The 10,878-nt window shown below is 39.3% G+C and overlaps 1 protein-coding gene and 1 long non-coding RNA gene across 2 annotated transcripts in view; both read right to left on the bottom strand.

Moving 5' to 3' along the window:
* SSR1 (signal sequence receptor subunit 1) overlaps positions 1 to 2,910 on the bottom strand; it is a 27,204-nt gene extending 24,294 nt beyond the window's left edge. Inside the window, exon 1 of the mRNA XM_017746908.1 lies at positions 2,827 to 2,910. Within this exon, the coding sequence (XP_017602397.1) occupies positions 2,827 to 2,910 (84 nt within the window). The remainder of the gene's footprint in view (positions 1 to 2,826) is intronic.
* LOC108449788 lies at positions 2,911 to 10,533 on the bottom strand. The gene is made up of 3 exons (XR_001866077.1): positions 9,418 to 10,533; positions 8,879 to 8,989; positions 2,911 to 5,950 (listed from the first exon to the last, which is right to left on the bottom strand). It is a non-coding gene; the product is annotated as an uncharacterized LOC108449788 (long non-coding RNA).
* Positions 10,534 to 10,878: the final 345 nt, after the last annotated feature.

The following is a 10,878-nucleotide window of genomic DNA, read 5'->3' as shown; positions in this document are numbered from 1 at the left end:
GCTTCCTGCAATCCCGGAGCGCGGCCCCGGGGCGAGGGAAGTGCTCCTAGCACCGAGCCTCTCCCGCGAGGGGCTTTTGGACAGCGCTCCCAAGCGCTTCGGATTATCCTTGGTCCTGCGCAGCGCCAGGAGTTGGACTTCGACGATCCTCGTGGCGTTGCAAAATGTGGAATTTGAAGATGTAATCTGTGAAGCAGCAGCTAACAAGCAAGGTCTGTGTGATGTCCTGGTGTTAGAAAGACAAATTACTTGTCGGTAGAAGTGCCTTGCTGAGATTTAGGGTTTGACGTGCTACAATAATCTTAGACCTAGGGAGAGCTTGGGAAGAAGGATGTAGCACTAAGAGTGGACACAAAGAATGCAGAATTTACGGGCCACAAGGACATTTGGCAGAACTCCCAAGATAAGGAAGAAACTAATAAACCCAACTCAGCAACTGTACTAAATCAGCTCTGACTGGATAAAAGAGAATTCCCGCAGGTGGAGATCACGGCCACCGACTCACGGACCACCGACCCCAGAGACCCCCTGGCTCCAAAATAAAGTCTGAGCATGGCAATCAGTTAGCATGAGTAGCGAGAGACTCATTAACCTATAAAAGATAAAATACTGATTAATAAGAGAAATATGTAACTTGTAGATAGTGAACATTAATGTCTTTGTTAAAATGTGTAAATAGTGGAAGGTTTTGATAGTTGGCATGCTTGATTTGTGGAATACCACTGAGCACCCAGGCTGGTGCAACTCTGAAATTAATGATCAATGTCTCTCTCAAGTGTGTAATTATTGGCTTATTGCACACCAGGTAATAAGTCCAATTTTTTCTGGACGACAGTGGGTCCCTTCCAACTAGAATATTCTGTGATTCCGTGGGAAGTAGACTAACATACCTCCAGAAAGACCAAGGATAAAGCATAACAATTTGTTTGCTGAAACAAAGGTGCTATTGAAATCTCACATAATTCCACATTGCTTTAGAATAACTGAATTTGAGTCATATATTTGATGGTTTAATTGAAAGTTTCCCAAAGCATGATAGGGAATGAATATGATAGATACATTGCCTTTATCTCAGTAGACCTTTTGTTAAATGCAGCGTAAGGGATGTTAAAATGCAAAGCTTTCCCAAGCCCTACAATCAAAACATTCAGTGAAAATAAAAGTGCCAAAGCCCAAACCAGCCTCCATGCTTTCTCTTTTCTCCCACAGTTTATTCAACAATTTGCATCCAGGGTAAAATGAAACAAGAGTAGTGTTAAGATACATTCTATATGTTGAGTTAACTTTAATTTGTCATTTGGGCATATGCAGCTTGCTGTAATGGCAATGGTAAATGTAGTCTTGAGGCTTTCATTTTTCATTTTCACTCATTTGCTTTTGAACCTGCAAATTACACTAAAAAATTATCAGAAGTAACCATTCTAGCTAAGATTAATCTTATTTTAACCTGCTGAAAATGTTACTGAAATGCTGTTAAGTATTGACTGAAAGTGACGTGATTATGAAAACCAGAAAACATTCATTGCTACTGATAACAATATTTCTAGTCAGATAATATCCACCCAATGGTATAATATTACTTTTTCTGTAAGGGTCTTTCACCAGGTTGTGATGTCTTTATCCTAGTCATGGTTTGGTTGTTTTGCAGGAGTTTTTTGGGGGGGAAAAGCAGCTAATTATTTTTTCTTCAGGAAAGTAAAAAATTACTGGCATGCTGTAGGAGGTTTCCTATATAGCACTGCAGGATCTGAAACATTTTGTGTCTTCTACACAGTGACTATGTACTTTAAGTGCTGCTTTTCCATCTGAGTTAATTGTTCTTGACGTTGCTAATTAATTAACCTGTATGGTGCTCTCACTGGGTTTGTATGTTGTTGGGGCATGGAAGGGTGTTAATTAACAGTGCATCTGAAAATAATTGCGGTACCTTGACTAGCTTCGGCAACACACCCAGCCAAGACTGACTCCAATATTACAACTGTGCCTAAAAGCATATTAGGCTGCATTTCTTTTGTGCTAAGTACTCTACCCATATTAAACAAGTTATAATTTGAAAGAGAAGTCTGTATGAAAACCTGAAACAAGCTGCAGAGATTTTTTTTTCCTTTCTTTTTGCAAGGACTGCTCTGTGTGTTCATTCACAGGCATAATAAAAAATGTTGACAATATTTGCCACTATTGTGATGTTGAGCTTTGACATCTGTTATGTTGGATGCTAATGCTGAGAAGACTGGTGTTCACTCAGAGTTCATGTTGCTCCTGGGAATGTGATTGCAGTCATGTACAGGCATTGTATCCTTGCATTTAAAAGAAGGTTTTCAGTTAGAAATTACATGTAAAAGTGTTACGAGGAAATATGCCTTCAGTTTCATAATGTGTCTTACAAAAAGGGTGAGCATTCCTAGTATGTGATCTGTAAGTAATGTTTACCTTACATTTCCATTTTAAACTTCTTAAATGAATCTCCCAGATGTGTTGTTCCCTCTTTGAAGATACCAGCAAAAGACAAATAACTGTTTATGTAGAGACTTATTATTTTTGCTATCAATACTTGCTTTTGGCATGGCCAAGGGTTCAAGAATCAGTTGGACTGCCTCTTCATAATTTACTCAGTGCCTTCTATGAGAGATGAATTCAGCAAAGCACTTTTAGGAGCAGTGTCATACAGTCCTAACCTGCTGTCTGCATCCTGTTTCTCACTTTTGGATGGCATACCAAGATATGTCAGGAAAAAGCTATCTGCAATATAATCTGACTAGGACAGACATCTTGCTTGTAATGTAGAAGGAAATTTTGTTGGTACAATCAGGAGGATCACTTTCTCACTTGCTCCCTGAGTTTCCCTGGAATTTTACATATTAGCAAAGTGTTTGGTGGGGGTTTTTTTCTCAGTTGTTTTTCTGTGGACATTGCTCTAGGTGTTAATACCTTGCAGTTGCTACCACGTGCCAAGAACTGCATCCTTCTCGGTTCTCTTCAGGTTCAGGTCAATGCAATAGTTTTGATAAGTAACCCCCCTAATCCAGTGCGCCCCAAAAAGGTAGCTTGTTATTTTTGCTTGCTATTTTTTCTAAAACTTTTCTTGGGCTCACAGACAAGATCAATTTTTTTGCTTTCAGAAACTGTCAAAAGCTCTAAAATTTTCTTCTAATAGTTGGTGATTTTGTACCCTTCCATATTATGTCGTGCCTGTTGAAATCAGGAGAGATAATATTACACTTTCAAAAAAAAAAAAGTCACCAAGATTTATCTCTTCATTACTTTTTGTAGTTTAGAAAAATAATTCTATATTTATCGAATTCTGAGGCTTTTTTTTTTCATTTTAATTTCTATAGTATTTTTCAAAATTACAAACAGTTACTGTATGTGGTAGCTATTTATAATTCCAGTGAGAATCTCCCACTTAGACCTGTCAAACTGACATTATTCTTTCTCACCACTGATTATAACTGTGGGGAATCAACCTTTTTGAAATTGATGCAGGCAGAAAGGGGTCATACAGCAACCTCATCCCTGGAAGTCCTGTCAGCTGCTTCTGACTGGATGGTAGTACAGGAGACAAACCAGTGTTCACAGGAGCTCTTAATGAGATCTGCTAAATTTTTGCCTGAATTGTGGTGGTTCTTTGAAGGTCAGTGCTTTCCCAAGGTTTTTTTCAGGAAGGAATTTTAGCTACCCTATTGCAGAAAATTGTCTCAACCACACACAAATTCTGTATTTTATCTAAGAAAAAAAAAAGGAGAGAGATACTTCCCTGGAGATCTATCTCACAGAAATATATGGAAAATTGTGTTCCACAAACTTGACCAAATAATTAGATGGTATTTTTTGAGAAATGGAAAAAATCAAATGAAAACTCTAATAGTCTAGATAAATTTGTCATTGCTAACCATGGCTGCTTAATCAGATTGATGGATTCCATATGCTCCATATGGTGGCAACAGGAAAGGAAATTCAGAGCTCCCTTTGGCCTTGTCCAAGGCTGCCCAGCTTAAGACTGTGCAAGACTTGGGTTGGGGTGATGGTTTTGCAATATATGCAGCTTAAAGCATACAGAGTATTTTTAGCCACCAGATTTTTTATCTTCCCTCTGCGTGAAGAGCAGAAACAAAGTTGTTGACATGAAAAGATAAAAAGCTATTTTTATTCTACACTGCAAGTTAACTATTGCTACTTATTCAGTGATAGGTTGGCTATTTCATAAATCCAGTCTTTCTCACCCAGGGAGTGAACTCTGTATACTACAGCAGTATCTGGTAGCAGCATTGAGTGTATCCAAACAACCTCCAATCTCCTGGTTTTATCATTGTGAGTATTGTCACATGTGGTGAAAGCAAAATTCTATTTTAAGCCTAAAGTACAATAGGGAAATAAAACATAGCCAGTAATGTGTACATGTAAGTTTATATGGAGTAATCAATGAATAAGAAAGGCACCTATGGCTATGGTAGAGTTGTCAATGTTAAAGAAAAAAATAAGAAAACTGAAGATTAATTTCTAGATGTTACTCTTCATGCTATGGGAAATGAACAAAGCAGATCTGTTTTCTTTGTGAGTGACTTTTACATCTCTTATTGGAGTGCATCTAGAATATTGTGTCCAGTTTTGAATGTTTCCTAACCCATGCAAGATACAGACAAAACTGTCTGTAAGCTGCTGCAAGCTGAAGAAAGAGAGAAGGTAACAAACTATGCAACATTTACATTCTGATCCTTTCATTCCTTTTCCCCTTGAAGAAGTAAAAAAAAGTTCATTATCTTAACTTTTTATTTCCTCATTTACTTGAAATAATAAATTGCAAAGTGTTTCATCAGTGCTTGAAATTAGATTATTGCATAAATATCTGTGTAAGACAGAATTCCACACTTGGACTCTGTCACTGTTGTCCACAGGGACGGCGCGAAGAATGACATGGAATTCAAGTCCAGGATAAGTGGCATTATTTAATTAATTATCAGTTCGTTTATGTAACTTGGTTTACAATAGAGAAATGACATCATTGGGTGCTTGACCATACACCTCCCAGAGTGATTGGCTGAATGCTACGATGCCTATTTCAAAATATTTTCTTCAGTGTGGAAAAGAAGACTGTGCATAACAAGTTTGCACCTGTGAGATAAAGTCTTGGTTTACAAAACCTTCTACACTGTTTACTGCTAGCCTGCGTGAGAAAGGAGACTCTCACAAGCAGCTGTAAAAAGCAGGAAAATTTTTCTGCTAACCTTTTCAGCATCTACAGGACTCAAATCCAATAAAGGATTCAGGAGTGCTATCTCACCTTTAAAGTTCTTAAAGTAGCTTTTTGGAGAGAACCCTCAGCTGGAATCTGTGGGAGTTTGTCCCTAGAAGGGAAGGGGAACTGCTGCACCTGGCAACTGGGAACTGCTGCACATGGCAGCTAGGATTGTGCATTATAGATAGTTTTGGTGCTTACAGTATCAGACTGAATTATGTTGTAGCTGTCTCTAGTTCCCTGACTATATCATATCTCTTTCCATTGGTTTCAAGCTGCAGGATGTGGTTTTGTCATTGGTCTTTCACCCTCTGTTGCTGCAGCTTTTGGTTCTCCCTTCCGATCTCACAAATCTGTTGTGTTTTCCTCATCTCAGCTTGCTCATTTTCAAATTCTGCTTGCAGGATTTTAAGCCAAGGAGCCAGCTTGTTATATTTAGATAGTGGCTCTTGACTTTCTGCCAACTTGTCATCCCTTTCTCCCTGGAATTTTGTTTGCAAGGACAGGAGCCATTTCTCTGTGTGTTCTCCTTTTCCTCCCTCAGCACTGTAGGATGATGACCAAGGAGTCAGGCAAGGGCTAAGGTTTACTACCTGTGGATACACTATGTGCATTCCATGTTATCTTTGAGGATGGATATCTGTGTAGCTGGCAGTGAGAAAGGCTGAGCTGGATGAAGGAGGAGGCTTGTGGAGATAGGATGGTCCTGTTCTGGCTCTGAGGAGAGAAACAAAGTTGTGTCACTGAAACTTTGAAGGACACAATGGTCAAAAAGTAACTAACTCTTGGTGAATTGAGGGTGGTTTAAAGATTAAAACACACATCCCTGCATGTGCTAACAAGCTTTGTGAAGAACATCCTGCTATGTATATGACTCTTACTCCACTCTCCACCTAAATCACGCTATATATAAAGAGGGGGAAGGACGATAAGATTGTGTATAAGGAGCTGTGAGGGGCTCCCCATTCTGTGAGTGGAGAGAATCCCTTTACAGGGATCCTCTTTATCCCTTCATTTAATCTCCCTGTTTTTATTCTTCCTTGGGAGCAAATGATGTCCCAAAATGCTGGAGTAAAGAGTCCTTACCAACTTTCAGCATTTCCTGGGGCGAACAACACTTTCTATCATCAATTAATTAGAAGAAGGCGAGGTCACATGGCTTGACAGCATTCTGTTCAGAGCAGATGGAAAAGCAAATGAGGATGAATTTGAGTAAACTTCACCCGTACTGTTACTGTAGTGGTGGAGTAGTGTCATTCTGCTGTTGCAAAACAAGAGGTGACACCCTCTGTCCAGTTTATGCAAGCTATTTTTTCACCAACTTCAGTGGAAATTTTCCATCTGTGAAGATAAGTCAATGTGGACCAAATTACAAAATGATGAAAATTAAGAAGTTCACCCTTCTACACTGCCTACAGTCCTTGCACCTGCATCAAGTTCCAGTGCAGTGACAAGTCTAAAGAGTGTAATTGTCAGATGTTGGCCTAATTTACAGTAATCTCTGATTTTAAAGCAAGAATTTTAAAAAGGAAACAAAAACCACCAAGAAATCAAAATTCAACTATTGGCTAACCTATTTGATTGTAGAAAATGAAGAAAAATAAATGTTTACATTAAAGAAGTAAGAACTAGAAAAGTCTTTCAGGCTCTGTGAATTGCTCTATTTACTGAATTTTGAGAAGGCTGATAAAAGGGAGATTTTACTCCCTGAAGACAAAAGAAGGCAAAAACCATGTTTGAAATGTCTGTTGGAAGAAGGCTATACATTTTTAAATGGAATTTCCTAGATACTTTAATAAATTTAGTAATAAACAGGAGTAGAGTTTGATCCACCATGTTTAAATGTTTTGGTTTGCTTTTTTTCTTACACCACCTGTAACTGAAAAAAAAGAAAATTATAAAAAAGAAAAAGCATCTCAGATTCTGGTGGAAACCCTCTCAGAGTACTTCCTCTTTTGTTGTACTGTATTACACTGTTCTTTATACCTATTTTCACTTCTCTTTTTGGCTGTATCAGGCCTGGTATGTGCACTGAGTTCTCATGGAAAGAATCAGATGATATATTCATGTTATTCTCTCTCCAGTTGTTTGGAGGCTTTATTTGTTGTCCAGTGGCTGCCTACCAAAAGCATGTAATTTGTAACTTCTTTAATTTTTAATTTTAATTTAAATTTGTAATTACTGTAATAAACATAATTTAATTTAAATATCAATTAAAATTTTAAATAATTTGTAATCAGAATGGAAACTGCAATGCAAATGCATTACTCCCTACATTCATTACTCAGTTAATTCAAGGCACAACTCCAGCACCTGCATTTGGTATTCTTAGCTCTTCTCTTTTATGTTACACATCTGTGAGGCCCAGCACTCACATAGAAAATTTTGCAATATAAGTGCAAAAAAGCACTGCTACTAATTTTATCAGAGAAGGGTATTTTCATCATTCAATCCTCCATTCAAAGACCATGGCTCCTTCTGCAAAGGGAGTTTTGCTAGCCAAGTTCAAATTATCTTCTCCAGGAAACTGCTTCTCAGTATCCAAACCTGAGTGTGTCTTGAATAGAGAGACAGAGTGTTGAGGGAGAAAATAAGACATGTCTGTTATGGAGGATCCTTTAATAATACAATCCAGCAGTGACTCCACATTTCTGCAAGTGGCTCTTCATGAGGACCTACAACGGGTTTAACTGATAATTATTCTGGCAATGAAACATCTCCCAGGCTCCTGCAATTCTTTTTTAGTATCGTTTTCTTTTTGCCAGCCCAACCTTCTCCTTTGATGTGGTTGTTCTTCCTTGCCTAGGGATTTCTACTCTGGGAAAAATGTATCCACGCCCAAAGACTCCTTCCAATCGACTATGCAGAAAGGTATGTTGGTTCTACAGCAAGTATTTCTATGGCTTAGGGACTCTGGTTTTCTGAGAGGTATCCTGAAATTCATATGCAATCAAAAGAAGAATTAAGTTTTTTTAGAGTGGTTTCAAAGAATATTCATGGAGATAATACAGCTGAGGAAAATAGGTGTTTTGTTTTGAACTTAATGAGTGTATCGCTTGACCTCCTCAGTGCGTATCCTTTTTCATCGCTAGTCCTCTATCAAAAGTATGATGGAACTACCTGAATGTTCACAGCAGTACTGAAGTATCCTATTAGCTAATTTCTCTTTCATAAATATGTGTGCCTATTCCATTTAAACCAATGTCTTGTATAAAGTGGAAATATAGCCTAGAATATTGGAATATCAATCACAGTGCATGAGATAGAGAGGATCCTGGTCACTTGCTGTGTTGCTGTAACAACTGCTCAGGATATAGATGCTGCTTTCCATTTTCAGATGAGTTTTTCTGTCAATCATCTAACTCCCTTGACCATATGCTTTGTTCCCCCCTCTCATGTCTCCCCATGCTCTGTACAATCCCTATTGTTCATGTGCTTCACTCATGCCATGCCAGTAAGAGCTGACCTCAAAATCCAACAAAGTCTGTTGATTTTGCACCAGCTAAAGATCTGTTAGACAGCACTGTGAACTACAAAGCACTGCCTGGCACTTTGGCAGGGGAGGGAAGTGTGATAGATAAGTGTCATTACAACATGCTCATCCTAGCACATGGCACTTGAAATCACTCTCATGTTTAGCCTCACCAACAGGAACATACTGCAGCTCAGATTTTCCAAGATGGGCTCAGAAACACAGGTTGCTTCACAGAGCTGGCAGGCACTGTCTTTTCTCACCATTGGGTTCTACATTTCGTCCTGCAAATATAAAAAGGAAGCTGTTAGTGGTCTTCTCAAGTCACTTCCTCCAGGAAGGAGCAATACTGCAGTTCTTCCAGGGATTCTGACTATGGTCTCTGTACCCAGTTTCCCAGCTTCAGTGTGAACCAGAATGTATACCTGTCCTACATAATATGTCGTGTTAAGTACAGAATTAGTGCATCTCCGAGTGTGAGCAAACATTTTGACTCTTAATCTTCAGGAAATATAATAATGCAGCCATAGGTAGAGTAAGGGAGGTAGTAGTTTTCTGAGGACCGTCTCATGTGGCAGGGAACATGGAGCTACAGTGGTCCAAGCTAGATACATAGTCTGATAGATGTCTGTCCTCCCATGGATTAGGGCTGATAACTGCTAAATCTCTGACACCTTTTTTCCCATTCTCCTTCTGAAAGTATCACCATTACCTAGTGGACTGTTTCTCTTAATCCTGTTACAGATGAATTGTTTGTAGAACAGTTTGCGCTTGCTTCCAAAGGAGCTCTTAAAGCCTGGGACAAAAAAGGTGTGCTGCACTCCAAGGTTGTAGAAAAAATCATGTGGAAGCCTGAAGCATAGAAGGAATCAATATGAATGTGGAAATTGTCTGGCAGTATTATGTTTCAAACAGTCCCCTGTCATTACAACAAATGGGTATGTTTACTTAAGAGCACTGAATAAGTTATTAGAGAGTGAAATAAACCTGTAGAATGGCACTTTCTCTACCCACATGGATTAACCCACATGGATTAAGAGTCCTCCAACACCTGCTTCTAGGAAAAAGATCAGTAAACAGGTGATCTTAATCCAATTTCTGTTGGTGGCTGTGTATTGGGGAAAATAAGTACAGAGACTCTCAATGAGCTGACTTTATGGAAGTGTTGCAGATGCAAATTATACCTATTGTATTAAATATTTTTTAAAGGTATCTCAGTACAAGCATCCACGTTTTCTGCACAAACCCAGGTTTTTTATAGCTTTTACACATACCACTTGGATAATGGGAAAACATCTACAAAAAAAAGAGACTTCATTTTAAAATTTTACCATTATGTACCAGATAGCAAAAGCCCGGCCCTCGCTTTTATTTTCTTACTCCTACGTTATCATGGTATATAAACAGATTATAATGTTTTTCAATGTAAGGGGTGTTAGGAGCTAAGATGGCTCTAGCCAGGCTTGATATTTTGGAATGCCTTTGGCTTCAATTAGAGCTTTATTTCAATAAAGGTTGGAATTTAATATTTCAGAGTGTACTAAATAAAATTCTTCTCAGTATCTACTACCGAGGACACAGATCATCACTAGTGTGTTAGAGAAAACAACCATGAATCTGTGGCAGGAATGGTCATTCCCAGTCAAGAGAAGAGGGCTTGAAGAGGCAGTATTTTTAAGGCTATATTATTTAATATGATACAAGTATACCACAGTATTGATGTATCGGCAGCTGCTGGGAATTCATAGAATGACAGAATGCTTTGGGTTGCAAGGGACATTAAAGATCATCCAGTTCCATCCCCTCTGCCATAGGCAGGGACACACTCCACTAGACCCGGTCGCTCAAAGCCCTTTTTTTTGGCCTTGAACACTTCCAGGGATGAGGCATCCACAGCTTCTCTGGAAAACCTGTTCCAGTGCCTCACCACCCTCACAATAAAGAACTTCTTCTTAATATCTAATCTAACCCTATTCTCTTTCACTGTAAAGCCATCCCCCGCTACAAGTCCTTGGAAAAAGTCCCTCCGCGGCTTTCCCGTGTGCCGGCGTCAGGCTGTCCCCGTGCAGGAGCCAGGGAAGCGGGCGGGGACCGGAGCTGGGCCGAGTCCGTCCCAGCCGCGCTCGCCCGCGCTGCTTTTGGTCCCTCTGGCGGCGCCGTAGCGGCCGGGCCG

This window comes from Corvus brachyrhynchos, unplaced genomic scaffold (assembly GCF_000691975.1).
Source record: "Corvus brachyrhynchos isolate BGI_N302 unplaced genomic scaffold, ASM69197v1 scaffold100, whole genome shotgun sequence".
In the NCBI taxonomy this organism is placed as follows: Eukaryota; Metazoa; Chordata; class Aves; order Passeriformes; family Corvidae; genus Corvus; species Corvus brachyrhynchos.
This window is presented reverse-complemented; position numbering and strand designations above follow the sequence as displayed.